At 36.9% G+C, this 17,855-nt stretch overlaps 1 protein-coding gene across 6 annotated transcripts in view; it reads left to right on the forward strand.

Annotated features, from left to right (window-relative positions):
* thrab (thyroid hormone receptor alpha b) overlaps positions 1–17,855 on the forward strand; it is a 180,239-nt gene that overhangs the window by 134,916 nt on the left and 27,468 nt on the right. For 5 of the 6 annotated variants that reach the window (XR_010892613.1, XM_067368822.1, XM_067368825.1 and 2 more), the window contains 4 exons: positions 10,312–10,373; positions 15,305–15,405; positions 16,580–16,727; positions 17,334–17,539. Coding sequence is in view for 5 of the 6 variants with exons in the window: in XM_067368822.1 (XP_067224923.1) it covers positions 10,312–10,373; positions 15,305–15,405; positions 16,580–16,727; positions 17,334–17,539 (517 nt within the window). In the remaining variant the exon portion in view is untranslated. Of the gene's footprint in view, positions 1–5,049; positions 5,088–10,311; positions 10,374–15,304; positions 15,406–16,579; positions 16,728–17,333; positions 17,540–17,855 lie in introns of those variants that run through there. The other variant, XM_067368824.1, reaches the window with a different exon arrangement.

A 17,855-nucleotide genomic window follows, 5' to 3' on the forward strand; every position in this document is an offset into this window, starting at 1 on the left:
TCGCTATTTTTTTATATATATATATATTTTTTTAAAGGTGCCATCGAACGTTTTTTTACAAGATGTAATATAAGTCTAAGGTGTCCCCTGAATGTGTCTGTGGAGTTTCAGCTCAAAATACCCCATATATATTAAAAAAAAAAAAATTTAACTGCCTATTTTGGGGCATCATTAACTATGCACTGATTCATGCTGCGGCCCCTTTAATTCCTCACGCTCCCCGCCCACAGAGCTTGCGCTTGCCTTAAACAGCATAAACAGCATAAAGTTCACACAGCTAATATAACCCTCAAAATGGATCTTTACAAAGTGTTCGTCGTGCAGCATGTCTAATCGCGTAAGTATGGTATTTATTTGGATGTGTACATTTGATTCTGAATGAGTTTGATAGTACTCCGTGGCTAAAGCTAACATTACACGCTGTTGGAGAGATTTATAAAGAATGAAGTTGTGTTTATGAATTATACAGAAAATAACAACAGTCTTGTCTCCGTGAATACAGTAAATACAGAAACGATGGTAACTTTAACCATATTTAACAGTACATTAGCAACATGCTAACGAAACATTTAGAAAGACAATTTACAAACATCACTAAAAATATCATGATATCAACGATCATGTCAGTTATTATTGCTCAATCTTCCATTTTTCGCTTTTGTCTTTGCTTGCTTACCTAGTCTGATGATTCAGCTGTGCACAGATCCAGACGTTAAAACTGGCTTGTGTACTGTCTTGAATGGCTGGCATATGCAAATATTGGGGCGTACATATTAATGATCCCGACTGTTACGTAACAGTCGGTGTTATTTTGAGGTTCACCTGTGAGGTTTATATAAGAAGGAGGAAACAATGGAGTTTGAGACTCAATGTATGTCATTTTCATGTACTGAACTCTTGTTATTTAACTATGCCAAGATAAATTCAATTTTTAATTCTAGGGCACCTTTAATGGGCAAATTGCAAAATAATCTTAAAAAAAAAAAAAAAAATGTGGATCATGATCCTGCCTGAAAACAGTCTTATATTTTTGCCATATTGCACACCCCTACAATATCGATCTGTTTATTCTAAGTCGCGTTGCAGTTTTGTCTTCTACCACTTTAATTGCTCAAACTCTTTGACATCCCAATCAGAATCCATTCTGCTTTAATGTTTTTATCATTAATCAGCTGGAAAAAATTCTGAAAGTGATTCCAATGATATAATTTCTCTGTGATATTATCGGTATAGTTGTGGTGTGGACTCTGCTATTCTTTTATATTTAGAATGCTTTTTAAACTATCTTTATCGCTATGCTTATAGTTATCATACGTAGTGTAAAGACACCTTAAATGGACAGTCCACCCAAAAATGAAAATTCATCATTTTGCTCACCCTCATGTTGTTCCAAACCTGTGTATATTTCTTTGTTCTGCTGAACACAAAGAAACTTTCCCTTAATACCTGAAATCTCAGTCACTTTGCGTGAAGAACATTCTGTCATCATGTTCTTCACATGCTTTTTTTGTCACTGTAATGATCCTGTTCCCCATCAAATCAACCAGTGGAACTGTTTGAGGGCCAAAGACTTAATTGTATTTTGCATATTTAGCATAGTGTAATCATTTTATAAACCTGTGTCATGCCATATCACCATCTACAGGTGGGATGTCTTCTCCCACAGAGTCACAGATCAGCCATCTAACTTGTAGAATATGAATACAGTGATTTTTGTTGTTTATAATTTTGTGGTTTTCCTTCCATTTTAGTTATTTTTTGTTTAGTTTTTCATTTGTATTATTTTAATTGAATTAAAATTAAATTTTATATACATATTAATTTATTATATTGTTTTTCTATTGTTTATTAATATTTTTATGTGCATGTGTACATAAAAATAATATTTGTAATACACAATTGTAAAAAAAATAAAAAAAATAAAAAAATAATTTCATTTTTTTTATTTTTTTTTATTATTAAACCTAACCACAGCAATGAGATTAATGTAGAAATAAATCAAGAACATGTCTCAGCACCAACATACAAACTTCATATTAATAACCCTGTAGTTCTCATCTACTGGGGGATTCAAGAAGTGCAGTGTGGCACTAATACACATGCTAACATGTTGGGGGAACAGCTTTAGACAACAGCGCCGCCATCCCTCCAGCTAGAGTCACGTGAGCTCCAGGCTGGCGGACTGTTTATCTCATCTACTCACTTGCGCAGACATGCCAGCACCCCCCAGACAAATACAGAAAAAGTGTGAATGTACATTTACATACATTTAGTGGTATCCCCTCAGCTCCTTTTCTTCTTTGCTCTTTGCGAGCGTGCACGTGGCTTTTGTTCTGACATTAGCTGGGAGCTGCCAGATCACATTTAGACAGGGTCTAAAATAAGCTCTCATAAAGCTGGCAGAGAGACAGTGAGGGAGGGAGAGAGAGAGAGAGAGAGAGAGAGAGAGAGGGAAATGGCAAACACACAATGAGGAATTTAGAAGGAAGGAAATGCAAGGTGGAGTGACTCCAAAACTTCTCTCTGCATAAGACAGAGTGGCCTGAGACTCTCAGCTTCATGCCACTCAAATCACGCCGCACTCTGCTAACCATTCTTAAAAAGCAAAGCCTCGATTTCAGCACTTCAGCACTGGGAATAATTAATTCACTCCCCCAACAATTGGACATAATTTAGATTTATTTTATCTTACATGACTAATGATTCTTTGAAGAGTCTTTCCAAACGAAAGTTTGAGGTCAATACTCAGTATAATACATTAAATTAAACTAATCATTAAAGGTGCCCTAGAATCAAAAATTGAATTTATATTGGCATAGTTAAATAACAAGCGTTCAGTACATGGAAAAGACATACATTGAGTTTCAAACCCCATTGTTTCCTCCTTCTTATATAAATCTCATTTGTTTAAAAGACTTCCGGAAAACACACGGATCTCAACACAACACCGACTGTTACGTAACAGTCGGGATCATTAATATGTATGACCCCAATATTTGCATATACGCCAGCCCATGTTCAAGGCATTAGACAAGGGAAGGCAGTATTCACGTCTGGATCTGTGCACAGACAAGGTAAGCCAGCAAGAACAACAGCGAAAAATGGCAGATGGAGCAATAATAACTGACATGATCCATAATAGCATGATATTTTTAGTGATATTTGTAAATTGTCTTTCTAAATGTTTCGTTAGCATGTTGCTAATGTACTGTTAAATGTGGTTAAAGTTACCATCGTTTCTTACTGTATTCACGGAGACAAGGGCCGTCGTTATTTTCATCATTAAACACTTGCAGTCTGTATAATTCATAAACACAACTTCATTCTTTATAAATCTCTCCAACAGTGTAGCATTAGCCGCTAGCCACAGAGCATAGCCTCAGACTCATACAGAATCAAACATAAACATCAAAATAAATACTTTACTCACATAATTCGAAGCATGCATACAGCATGCATGACGAACATCTTGTAAAGATCCATTTGAGGGTTATATTAGCTATTTGAACTTTGTAAATTCACTGTAATATAGTCGAGAGCTCGTGTGGCAGGGAGCACGCCATTTAAAGGGGCGGCGCTGCCAAAATCAGTGTATAGTTAATAATGCCCCAAAATAGGCAGTTAAAAAAATTAATTAAAAAAAAAATCTATGGGGTATTTTGAGCTGAAACTTTGCAGACACATTCAGGAGACACCTTAGACTTATATTACATCTGGTGAAAAAGCATTCTTGGGCACCTTTAAAGAATCCTGAAAACAAATAGTTTCCATAAAAAAATATTAGGCAGCACAGCTATTTTACATTAATATTAATAAGAAACGTTTCTTGACCATCAAATTTACATTTTGGAATGATTTCTGAAGGATCATGTGACACTGAAGACTACAGTAATGGCTGCTGAATATTAAGCTATACCATTACAGGAAAAAATTACATTTTAAAATATATTGAAATAGAAAACAGTTTGGTCACACTTTAGATTAGGGTCCAATTCTCACTGTTTACTAACTATTATATATGACTTTTGTCTCAATAAACTCCCAATTACTGCTTATTAATAGTTTGTAAGGTAGTTGGTAAGTTCAGGTATTGGGTTGGATTAAGTGATGTAGAATATGGTCATGCAGAATCAGGCATTAATATGTGCTTTTTAAGTACTAATAACCAGTCAATATCCTAGTAATATGCATGCTAATAAGCATCTAGTTAATAATGAGAATTGGATCCTAAACTAAAGTGTTACCAACAGTTCTTTTAAATTGTAATCATGTTTCACAGTCATAATGTTTTTAATGTTATTTTGATCAAATAAATGCAGCGTAGATGAGCATAAGAGATTTCTTGAAAAAAATATTTCAAAAATCTAACTGATCCCACAGTTTTGCATGGTAGTTAACTGTGCTTCTAAATTCAGTGTGAAGCTTTGAGCACTCAAACTTGCATTTCGCTTCTGGGTATTGGGTAGTGTCTTGTGATGGTTCATTTTTTCCCCAAACTCCTTCCATCATTTTATTTATTTATATCATTTCCCTGAATTAACCCACTCTCACTGCTTGTACTGTGTTTGCCTTGTCGTAGAGGATGAATGAACCCTCCCTGGATATAAATACGCCACAGAGGTTCAGAGTAAATAAAGTTGAAAATAACTGGAGGTGACAGAACCAGTTGGCATGTTTATGGGCGCTGGCACAATCTCACCGCTCGCTCAATCTCACCGTCTATCGCTCCTAACCCCGGATTACCGCTCGCGAGAGGGATCACGACACCCAATCACAGACCGCGGGAGGGATTAAGAGTGAGACAGACAATCACTAACGAAGGATTCTTAGAAATATTCATAAAGAACAGTCAGGGGATATTCAGTGTTGGAGAGACAGCGGGCAGAGGGGGGAAAAAAAGGGAGGGTTGCCAAACGACAGCAAGAGAGAGAGAGTGCGTTTATGCAAGAGACGCATCAAAAAGAACCCAGTTAGACTGTGTTTTTTTGCGGCTCACTTCGTTGATGTGGTGAAGAGTTATAATTGTGAAGAACAGCGGAGCATTTCGTCTTCACCATGCACATCCTCCAATCCCACTGCGTTATAAGGTGAGAGTCTTCTCCTACCTGTATCGCTCCACAAGTTATGTTGCTCTTGTAACGTGTGACAAGGTTCCCACGATAATGGAAAGACTGCAAATATCAGGGATTTTGAAAGTTGTGATATCTAGACCTGGAAAATAGATGGAAATTAATTAAATTCTATTTAATAAAATCTCTATTTTGAATGCATTTTTGTAGTTTTGCTAAGATCCAAAATATTTTATCAACTAGAAATTGTGTGCTAGTGCAATCTCAATAAATTTGTTCTAAATCATATTGTTAATATTAGCAATATTGGTTATGACTAGTAGTAATAGTAGTATTTTATTATTATTAATACTAATATAGAATATTATGTGAATATTAGTTATATTGGTAATATTAGCAATATTGGTTATACTATTATTATTAGAAGTAGTAGTAATATTATTTTTTATATTATCAATAGTGTTAATATGAATAGTGTGCAAGTGCAATCTCAAAAAAAAAAAAAAAAAAAAATGTCTTCTAAATAATATTGGTTATACTGTTATTATTAGTAGAATGACCAGTAGTAATAGTAGTATTTTTTATTATTACTAATATAGTATCTAATATGAATATTAGTTATATTGGTAATATTTGCAATATTTGTTATACTATTATTATTAGTAGTGGTAATTGTAGTAATGGTAATATATTTTTAGTATTATTTTTTTATATTATCTGTAGTGATAATATGAATAGTAGAAATAGCAATAGTAATTATTATTATTATTACTAATATAGTATGAGTGACTATAAAAATCATGAAAAACCCATGGTAATTCATTGGTAAAAAGTGTAGGAAATCCCAAACGATCTGTTTCTGATCTAGGGAATCTACTTCAGAACCCTCAGGTTCTTGTGTGTGGAGATTGTTGCTCTTTTTAAAATTCTTCTGTGATGCATCGGTCGACTGAACATGCACATTTCTGAAACTTCTGAATCATGTATGCCGCTGCAGAGTATTTAATGAGAAACCATTTTAGTATCATCAGATCTGACCGATTATGAGCCGGCTGTTCGTCACTTTGTGTGTGAAACGATAGTCACTCGTTCCTGGTTCATATTATGATATTACTGTGCAAACTGCTACCTGTCCTATTGGATGTTACAGCAGTTGTCCTCTGTCCCTTTAATGGGAAAGTTGTGTAGCTCTTCCATTTGGGTTCAGAATAATTGATGTTGCTGTGGAGAGCGAGTGCCAACTTGGCTGTTATTTATTTATTTATTTGATTTACCCCTCCCATCCATTTCTGACTAGGCAGCATCCTCTGAGGTTTCTTTTTATAGTGAGTGTCAGAGTGGAAAAAGCCCTTGCTGCTTTAACTTTCTCTATGTCTCTGTCTGCCCATCTGCCTATCTTTCTGTTTATCTTATCACAGGATCTTTGCACATTGCTTTTGCAGTGATGGAATTATTTAATAAATTCTGTATTGATTACCTGGGGCATGTCGAAAAAGACTGTCTGTCTGAAACGTGAAATCTGCAATGTTTGTGTTTGTTCGTTTGTGTCTTTGTGTCAAGCAGGTTCCCATGGGGGCAGCAGATGATTGACAGCTGTATTGGTAAAACCATTCACGACAGCAAATCAGAGTGATTGTGATGAAGACAACCCGGCTTTAGAGTGACATTTCTGTCAGCCCGAGAGAGACAAAGTCTAGAGGCTTCAGCGTCCTGACAGAACCTCAGTCAGACATATTAAATGACATTCATAAATGACGTTCCACAGCTGCAGAATCAATACAACAAATGACAAAAACAATGAGACGAGGGAAAGAACACACTAGGCAGTATTAGACTTTGAACCCTTTTTAATCTTTCCCCCATGGCTTTGAACAAAGATGGCCTTCTTTGTGTTTGTGTGTGACGTTGCGATGGCTTGAGGGAGCACATCACATGAACCTTGTTTTGTGTTCTCTTGGTAATTGCCAGAAGATTCTATCAAATGAGAAAAGGGCAAACTCGAGACACTAACAAAAAGTACCTGTGGGTTTCTTAAAGTGCCTTAGAACAGGGGTTTCACGTTGTGGTTTGGGAACCCCTAGGGGACCTTAAAGGGTTAGTTCACCCAAAAATGAAAATAATGTCAATTATTACTCACCCTCATATCGTTCTCCACCCGTAATACCTTCGTTCATCTTCAGAACACAAATTAAGATATTTTAGATGAAATCCGATGGCTCGGTGAGGCCACTATTGAGAGCAAAGTCACTGAACCTCTCAATGTCCATAAAGATACTAAAAGCATATTTTAAAACAGTTAATGTAAGTTCAGTGGTTCTACCTTATTATTATAAAGCGACGAGAATACAACTTTTCAAAAATACTGCTTCTGAGCTTTATGAATCTTTTGTTTCGAATTAGTGATTCAGATCTCCTATCAAACGGCTAAACTGCTGAAATCATGTGATTTTGGTGCTCCGAACCACTGATTCGATTTGTGAAGCTCCGAAGCAGTGTTTGGAAGCCGGCCATCACTAGATATTGTTTAAAAGTCGTTATTTTGGCGAGAGCAATGGTTAAAGATGTCCGTCTAGCACATGTTAACATTTGAAAAAGTAGTGCAGTGAAATTGAAAAACATGTTCTGTGTGAACGGCCCGTTACTGTGTTATACTGTATGTTTCTCTTCATATTTATACATCTTACAGTACACTAATGGCGAGTAGAAAAAAGGATACAGATATGTAAATATTTTCCAGATAATATTGTGCACATTCCTAACATTTTTCATGCAGATTTCATGTTTCAGATGGTCTTTTTCAACGTTGCCCTTAATCAATACTGAATACATAATTCATTAAATAACAATTCCATCACGGCAAAAGCAATGTGCAAAAATCCTGTGAGAAGATTTTATCCGATACAGTCCCACCACAGTATTTTTTGTAAGGGTAATGTAGGTTTATGTAACAGAAAAGATGTTCAGCTTTCAATGTTTAAATTCATATTTTATGCCTTTGACAGACTCGTTGTGCATTTAAGATGCTTTTTTTCCCTCAGAATCAAGCTCATGATTGTGTGTATAAACTCTTATTAATATCGTGGAGTTTTAAAAGAGCTCCCTGTAGAAATCAAACTCTTTTTGATGAATATTTAAAGAGGCTAGCATTTGCGTTAGCAGCGGCAAAGGCGTTGAAAGGGTGTTGAAAGACAAGCAGCAAATTCTAACAGATTTGCCTGCATTATTTGGGTACTTTGTTACGTAACTGCTCCCTTTCTCCCAGTGTAGAGCTGAGCCACTCTAGCCCTTTAATCACAGACAGACTCGATGTACCGGGAGACTGTGGTGTTCACACGTATATGTCGCTGGAGGTCGTGGAGTGGCTGTATTGTTAAGCCATGATGTCCAGCTGTATCAGGCTTATCACTGTCTGCAGTCTCATTGGTAGTCGTCGCATTGCGTCACTGCTCATTTGCCCTGCTCAGCTTTGTTACATCAGCAACTGTCTCTGTCTCTCATGACTCCGGAAATCGCCAGCTTTCATTGATAATTAATGATGTTCGGTCATTTTAGTGCTGTCAGTGTACATGCCTCTTTAGTTGTAATGGGCATTTCTGCTGCTGACCTCATGTTATTGTTGATGCGCAAAATGGGTCATAGCTTTTGAGAAGCTGATCACAAATGGGATGTTTTGCTTGTTTTTTTATTTTGCTTTTCTTTGCTTTGTTTGTTTGTTTGTTTGTTTTTCATTTCGGTAATGGTATTAAGTAATGCTAGGAATTTTAGAAGAAGATTTAAAAGCCTTTTAAGAAGGTTTTTTTATTATTAATATTATTTCTTATAACTTTGAAATTGTCAACTTTCATTGAAAATGACTTTCCTGGCACTTTATAACTACAGTATGTGAGTCAATAATGTGACAAATGGTATTAAAATTATATGTAGAAGTCATTGCTTTGTTATAAAAATGTATGGAAAAATTAATTTCATTGATGTCATTTGGAGAAACCAATATACGTTTACCATTTTGGAATAAGATATGCGGTCAATATCATGTGACAGGATGTGACATCATTTAGACACCTGCAAAACAACACACGGTCATGAAGCAAAGTAACTAACTCTCCTTTAACTATTTGAAAAATTCATGTTTTGACTTGAAACATCTGGTCATTCGGTACAACCGCTATAAAACATGGAAAATGTAATATTTTAAAAACTTGTACTAAATATAAAATGTTTGATTGTCTTTTTGCTAGCTAGCTAGATATCAGCCTGTTAGCATTGTTTGAAAATACCAGAAATACCAGAAGTTTATTTCGGTAAAACCGAAATTCTGGTTAAACAAATTTTGTCCATCTTGTAAAAAAATGACAAAAGTAGTGTTAATTGATTATAAAAACCACATTATCTCATTGTTAACAATAAACCTCAAAATTAATTATATCTCCATTATGTTTTTTTTTACACTTTTAAAAACCTTATTCATCAATGACCCATATGCTTTTGTTTTGTTGTTTTGTATTATTAGTTTTTTTTTTTAATTATTTGGAATTTTTGTAATGATTTGAAGGTGAAGTATGTAAGATTTTATTATGTTAAACTACATTTTCTTACATTTTCATTTTCTTTTCCATTGACTACTATTAGTATGCCAATCATTGGTTTATCTTATATATTAAGTGTAAACATTGAGAGCGGTCCACTCAGATCTCTTTCCAGCTCGACCTATAGCAAGAGTTTGTGGCGTAGCTGATGTTGCAGGCTTTACCTTTAGCTTTGTAATATTAGGGGAAAATCTTTTTGCATAAGAATGTTTAAAAAAAAAAATAATAATAATAATGAATCAGCAGCTTCTGGTTGCTTTGTCGCTGTATGCTACATTACTGTTTTGTTTTTGTTTTTATTTAGTGTTTTGCATTTTTAGTAGAATGTTTAAATAAAATATAAAGTTTGGGAAGTGAGAAGGGGAGTGGGCTCAGTCCCGTCACAGTCAGAACTTGAACATGTCAGGGACACGTGCACCATGGCTCTGACAGTTGCCTGTATTTGCAGTCTTCTTTTATTTTGATCCTCACTTTCTCAAATCAAAATGACATGGTTGTCATGTTGTTGAAGCACTTGGAGCTGAATGTGTGCTAGTTAAAAATATAAAGTGATTCCACGGGGAATTGCAGCCATCGAATCGGAGCAAAGACTTCCCATGTGCTATCTTTGTGGCATGTACTAATACCAACCCTCTTCTCTTTCTCTCTTTTTCCAGGTGGCTCGATGGCCCGAAAAGGAAGAGAAAGAACAGCCAGTGTTCGGTGAAGAGCATGTCTGGTAAGATGTCTCACAAAAGACACTGATGCTCTTGCCTAGAGCTGCAGCAGTATGCTTTCCCCTCCTCTGTTCTCCCAGAATACATCAGTGACTGCACATTTCTGAGAAACACTCGAGAAACCCTGAGGGAGAGAAGGGTTTTCAGTTGCCCCGTGATCCTCCTTGCATCAACTCCAGCATCCGTTAGCTCAATAGACTTGTTGTTATGTGATGTTCTGGTGATACTCCTTCAGGACATTTTAACTCACGTTAAAGCAGTCGTTCTCCCAGGCTAATGGGCTATGTAAGGATTGGCTTTGTATTGGTCTGTGTAAGGAGTAGCTGTTCAGTTAAGGAAGTTCAACAAAGTTGCCTTGATGCTTAAGCATAGTACATTATCAGGACACCCCATCTCCATTTTGTTCATCACCTCATGACCACAGCAGCCAAATATAGCAAGCCAGACACTTCCTAACATCCTAACCTTGTAGTTTAGCAATGCTGATGCTGTCACATGTGCTTGGGAATAAAAAGACGCTAGAGCAGTGTGGTAATAAATTGGCATACACTGCTGATTAGTGTTTATTTTGTACAAAGTATAATTGTTTTTAAAAGAATGAAAGTCTAAAAAAAAACTTATCCCAGTAAATATGCCATATTTTACATGAGTCTCCATTTATTTTTTACCCCCATCATTCCACCACCTAATGTTTGCAAATGTTAATGAAAGTGTTTTTTTCATTCTCTTTTCACCTACACTCTAAAAAATAAAACATTGGTTCAACAACAAAAACAATATGTTAATGTTTTCCACTAGAATTTGTAACTTAAGCCATTTGGGAGATTTACATTAATTCAAAGCAATATTTTGAGTTTATCCAACATAATTAAGTAAGGTGAAGATGTCTTTTTGCCACAATAAAAACACATTTCAAAGTAACATGAACTTAATAATTGTCAACATGAATGCAACTACTTAAGTTGATCCAACATAATGTTTTAAGTAAGGTGAAGACTCTTTTTGGACACAATAAAATGCATTTCTAAGTAACATGAACTTACCAAGCACCGCTTGTCACCATGATGGTAACTCTCCAAAAACCCACATTGACAGAATCTCTTCTAAATTAGCATAACAAAACACGAATTACTGCTAAATATCCCTTACCATTAATATTGTGCAAAAAAACATTATATAACACTTAATTTTAGCATTTACTCTCCCTTTCAAGTGCCATGGGCAAAGCATGATGGGAAATATAAATCCTAGCCCAGTTTCACTTAACTTAAGTTTGTCTAAATTAAAAGAAGTGTTCATACAACTCAAAACACGTTTACACGTCATCAGATTGTATTTTACATTAACAGAACTTAAAATTAAATTCATTTTTGATTAACTGAAGGTTAAACTATGACAAGTCATGATAGTATATCGAATCAATAGGCATAATTTGTGTGACATCCAAGCTCAATAAAATAACAATTACAAGTAAAAAGTCTAACAGCATTTCAGAACTTGATTTTTTATTTCACAACAATATATATATTTAAGTAATGACTAAAGGTCCCCTGAATTAGTTTATTAGTTTTAATAATGGTGAATCAAGGGAAAAAGCTCTTCAACTTTGTAAAAACCTGGAACAATTTGTTGATAATACATGTGATAATAGTTATTTTTATTATTATTTCACAAATACATGTGATAAGTTATTTTTATTATTATTTTTGCATCTTTCAGCAGTTTATACACTCCGGTTCAGAAGCTTGGGGTCAGTACTTTTAATCAATACTTTTATTCACTAAATATGCATTTGATTTGCATTGATCAAAAGTGACAGTAAAGACAATTATAATGTAATAAAATATTACTATTTAAAATAAATACTTTGTATTCATTAAAGAATCCTGAAAAAAGTATCACATTGTAACACGGTTCGTAGATGTGGGAAGAAGGAGGCGGGAACCGGCGAACGTTCAACAAAACTTTAATATATAAATAAACAAATACAAAACGAAAGTAATGCCGGCAGACCCTCGCGGACGTCTGCCGGCCACACAAACATAATAAAAAAAATAAAGTCCAGGCCTGGTCCTCTCTCGTCGTTCACTGTCGTCGCTCCTCCTTTTATGCTCCCGGAGTTCCTCCGTGAGAGACTCAAGGCCGGTGCGCCTCCCAGGTGTAGCTTGTTAACTCTCGCGCTGCCCTGGTCGCCACACACATTTTCTACAAAAATGTTACACAGCACAGCTGTTTAAATTGATAATAAAAAGTAAATTTTAATAATATTTCACAGTATTAATGTTTTACTGCATTTTTGATCAAATAAATCCAGCCTTGGTGAGCATAAGAGACTTCTTTCAGATAATTAAAAAAAAAAATCTTACCAAACCCAAACTTTTGAATGGTAGTGTATAATTTTTCTTATCCATTAAAGGCTTCACAAATTTGCTGAGAGGCTCAGGCAGTTGACTAGCATAAGGCAAGAGAATGTTCTTCCTCTCAGAAACACTGGTGGATCTTAATTGCTGCCAAGTGACACTTTCAGAGTCACTCAGGGCTCTTCAGGGCTTTCACCAATCAAGGTTAACAAAACTAGGTCTTAAATAGGTACTCAGATAAGTCTGAAGTGTGTCATTTCTGCAGTAATGCAGCTATAAACGGAATTTGAAATAATGACTGTTTCCTTACGGTTTTAAGTTCCCATCCTCAAACTAACACCATTGTATGGACCAACAGTTATACATATTTTTTTAAATTACCTTTAAATTACTAACTGTTATACACCGATCAGATGTAACATTATGAGCACTGACAGGTGAAGTGAATAACACTGATTATCTCTTCATCACGGCACCTGTTAGTGAGTGGGATATATTAGTCAGCAAGTGAACATTTTGTCCTCAAAGTTGATGTGTTAGAAGCAGGAAAAATGGGCAAGCGTAAGGATTTGAGAGAGTTTGACAAGGGCCAAATTGTGATGGCTAGACGACTGGGTCAGAGCATCTCCTAAACTGCAGCTTTTGTGGTGTGTTCCCGGACTGCAGTGGTCAGTATCTATCAAAAGTGGTCCAAGGAAGGAACGAAGGTTGGCCTGTGTTGTCCGATCCAACAGGCAAAGTACTGTAGCTCATATTGTTCAAGAAGTTAATGCTGGTTCTGATAGAAAGGTGTCAGAATACACAGTGCATCGCAGTTTTTTGTGAATGGGGCTGCATAGCTGCAGATCAGTCAGGGTGCCCATGCTGACCCCTATCCACCGTAGAAAGCACCAACAGTACACCCTGCCACAAAGCAAAAATGCTTCAGGAATGGTTTGAGGAGCACAACAATGAGTTTGAGGTGTTGACTTGGCCTCCAAATTCCCCAGATCCTCAATCTAATCTAGCATCTGTGGGATGTGCTGAACAAAGAAGTCCAATCCGTGGAGGCCCCACTTCTCAACTTAAGCCGAGTTCAGACAGCACGATTTTCACAGTAGTCGGGTCACTGTTCTTTTCACACTGCATGACTATCTTGGCCAGCATTCAGTCGCTGCTGTGTTCACACTGCACAATGGATCGGCGACAGAAGGTTTCACACTGCATGACTTTACAATAGGAAGAATCGCCGACAACTCTGTCTGGCAAACAAACTACGTTTCACAACCAAACACACGTGAGATGTGACAAGGAAACAACGCGATATCACACGTGCAAGACCGGAGTTCTCACGTGAGACTGGGATTATTATTAAAAACGGTAGCCCGCAAGAAGCTTGCAATACGAATTGCCTATGCGCTGATTTGCAGCGAAAACAAGAAAAAGAAAAGAAGAATATGGAGGAGGAAATGGTTGGGGAGATGCGAGGAACAAGGATTGTGTGTTCTACAACGAGAGTGGTCTATAACTCCTCCCCGAACTCCCCGCTGGTCTGTATCTTGCTCTCTCATTGGCCATGTCGGTCATCGGCGATGTAGTTTTCAGTCAGAACACTTTTCACACAGCAAGATTTTGAATCTCTGACAGGTCCAGATATTTAGCATGCCAAATATCTCACAGGCGTCGGTGATTCTCTCCGATCGCGTCTTTGCTCATTCACACTATGTGATTTCGGGCATTTGTCGGCGATTTCTCAAAAACTGTCGGCATGCCAAAATCGGGGCTAAAATCGTGCAGCCTGAACTCGGCCAACGTTCCTTTAAGACAAGTCATTTCACTCGGCGGCCATCTTTGAAACGCCTCCCGGGCATCCTGGGCATCATGCAATCTCTTTGAATAGGGAAACATCAAATTCTCCAAAACTGTTCTCCAACATTACGATTAAATTTCATATTTGAAATCACCAATGAAATCTAACAACAACCGGCTCATAAATTGTGTTTCTAAACGTTCTAATCATGACAAAAAAACTGTATTTTTCAGGCTGGATCAAGCTAATGTGCATGCGCAGACCTAAATGTGCGTCTCTTCGGAGGCGCGCGTCTGACTGTTTCTATAGAAACCGGTGATTCTAACGGCCGCTGAAGTGACGCGATGACTTTACCAGTCGGCAATTGGCTCTTATTTAAAAGGCGGGACTTATTCCGCCATTCAAAACAATACGAGTGACACATCTTGTGTTATTCTATAGTCTTTGACTCTGCTTTACAGGGCTTAAGGGATCTGCTGCTAACATCTTAATGCCAGATACCACAGCACACCTTCAGGGGTCTAGTGGAGTCCATGCTTTGATGGGTCAGGGTTGTTTTGGCAGCAAAAGGGGGACCAACACAATATTAGGAAGGTGGTCATAATGTTATGCCTGATCGGTGTATATATATTGAGCCTATAGATTGAACTGTTTCTGATTCCATGGCTGGTTTCTCAGGATGTGCTGGTGTTTGTACTTGTTGCTAGTTGCTGTCAGTTAGTGTTAGAGTGTTTTTATATATATTTTTTTGTTTGTTTGTTTGTTTGTTTGTTTTTGTATGTAGGGTACATCCCCAGCTATCTGGAGAAGGATGAGCCATGTGTGGTGTGTGGAGACAAAGCTACTGGCTACCACTACCGCTGCATCACCTGTGAGGGCTGTAAGGTAGGACTTCTTTGCTATCACTTGTGCACAGTGACATCTGTTAACAGACACCCCAGACCCACCTCTATATATACAGACTAGACTGTCGCTTCATGTAGAGTCATGGTGTGGAGCTGGTCCAGTCTTTTCGACAAATACACCCTGTTGTCATTTGTGAAACTTAGACTCCTATCACTATCAAACCTGTCATATCACATACCTAAAAAACCCTGTCAACCATCTTATCCACTATCTGTCTCTTTGTATGTGAAGGGAGGGAATTGTGAGTGACAACTGTGCTACGAAAGTCTTTGTGACTTCTGTCTAAACAGGCTGATTTGAAAAGCTCTGAGAGCAAAAAATGCAAAAAAAAATGCAAAAAAAAAAAAGTTTTCTAATAAGACATCTGCTAAACATCCTTCAAATTAAGGATGCCACTAAGCTAGGGTTGTCAGCTATTATCGTGTCAGCATGTGCTCTGTGTAATTATTTTATTTTATAATTTTTTTGTATTTTGTTTTCATGTTTCTTCTTTTTGTTTTTGTTTTGGTTTGGTTTGGTTTTTGTTATGTTTTCTCAAAATAAAGGAATTTATTCAAGAGCATATTAGTTTTTGGTGTGGAATTGAATTTGGTATCAAGACTAATTTTCACTGATATTTGTATTGACTACTGAAATTTTAGCATTTTGGCAACCCTACAGAAAACAAGACAACATTGCAGAAGATATCGTTAAGATATAAGAGTTGGTAAGATATAAGTCATTAGCAAATATTTTTGTTTGCTTGTTTTAAGCATTCATCTATGTAACTATTAGGCTGCTTAAAACAAGATCAATTTATTTGAAAATGAGGCTTCAACTTAATTCATTACATATTCTCTGAAAACATGTTTTATTCTCATACATATTTTTGACTTTCAAAAGGATATTTAGATGTTTTAACAGCAAAACGAGACAAAAAGCCTCTTTGCATCCACCTGCTCCATATCGTCTCCTTGGAATTATAAGGTTCTGTCTCCATTCCGAGTAGTTTTGAGATATTGAGCTTCAAAGTTTTTTTCCATTCAACTGTGTAGATAGAACTTTTTTGTTTTCTAAATAAAGTGTCAGATCCTTATAAGGGAATGATATGTGACAGATAACACCTGTCTGACTCCCTGCCTCTGAATACACTCTCTATCCAACTCACTTCCAGGGATTCTTCAGGCGCACCATTCAGAAGAACCTCCACCCCTCTTACTCCTGTAAATACGATGGCTGCTGCATCATCGACAAGATCACCCGCAACCAGTGTCAGCTCTGCCGCTTCAAGAAATGCATCGCCGTGGGCATGGCCATGGATCGTGAGTGATTTCGCACACAGTCATGCAAATAACATCCAAACATGCAAAATCAGTGCATACTGTAGGTTTGCATGATGGTCAAGTTAATAGTTAATAGAATTTGTAATAAACAGGAAAATAATTTAAAACAGAAGTGTTTGAACTTCTACATCAGACATTTGGACCCCACTGTATTGGATCACGAATGCAGCCACGAAATGCATGCTGACAGCGAAGGTACATTAATCCTATGCAAACTGAAGTACTCAGTCTGGGGTTCCCCTTCACATATGTCTGTACGCCTCACATATGTATAGCACATGTTCGGCCCAGACCACATTTCTTCTTCCCCTGTCACTCCCTCTCTCTCTCTACTCTATAATGTTTTATGGATGTCTCTTGTTTCTACTTTGATCCCTGCCTGATGCTCTTACTCGTTCTGTCACTGCCATTTTGCACTGCAAAATCATTACTTTTGTTTTCCAGGAAAAGTGTCTAAACATCCTTAAATGAAAGATTTACTGGAAAAGCAACCAAATTAAGAGGACCATAACTTAACTGTACAGTACAATGTGTTTTATGCATCTTGACATTGGGAGAATTAACCTATTTTTCTCTTTGGTATAGTGGTTCTGGACGACTCCAAGCGGGTCGCGAAACGGCGCTTGATTGAGGAGAACCGTGAGAAGCGGAAAAAGGAGGAGATGGTCAAGTCCCTGCAGAATCGTCCAGAACCCACCAGCTCAGAGTGGGAGCTGATCCGTATGGTGACGGAAGCTCACCGCCACACCAATGCACAGGGCTCTCACTGGAAACAGAAACGCAAGTTCCTGGTAAGCAAGCACTTTGTGTCAGCATGCGCGATGTCAGGTCAAGTTTTCTTTGTATAACTGTGTTGTTATTGTTAACTAAAACTATAACTAATACTAGAGCTGCACAATTAATCATTAAAAGATCGTGATCTCAATTCAGACACCCATGCAATCTCATTCCTAAATGACAACGATTCAAATCACACAAGAACATTCAAATCTCAAAGCCAGAGAGAGTAGTTGTCATTTTTTTCTTCTTCTTCAAAATAGTCAACCACACAGTATTGTTATTTCTGTGTTATAAATATTCATATTATCACAGAACTGTGATAAAAGT

The sequence above is a fragment of the Chanodichthys erythropterus genome, chromosome 19 (genome assembly GCF_024489055.1).
Source record: "Chanodichthys erythropterus isolate Z2021 chromosome 19, ASM2448905v1, whole genome shotgun sequence".
Taxonomy (NCBI): domain Eukaryota; kingdom Metazoa; phylum Chordata; class Actinopteri; order Cypriniformes; family Xenocyprididae; genus Chanodichthys; species Chanodichthys erythropterus.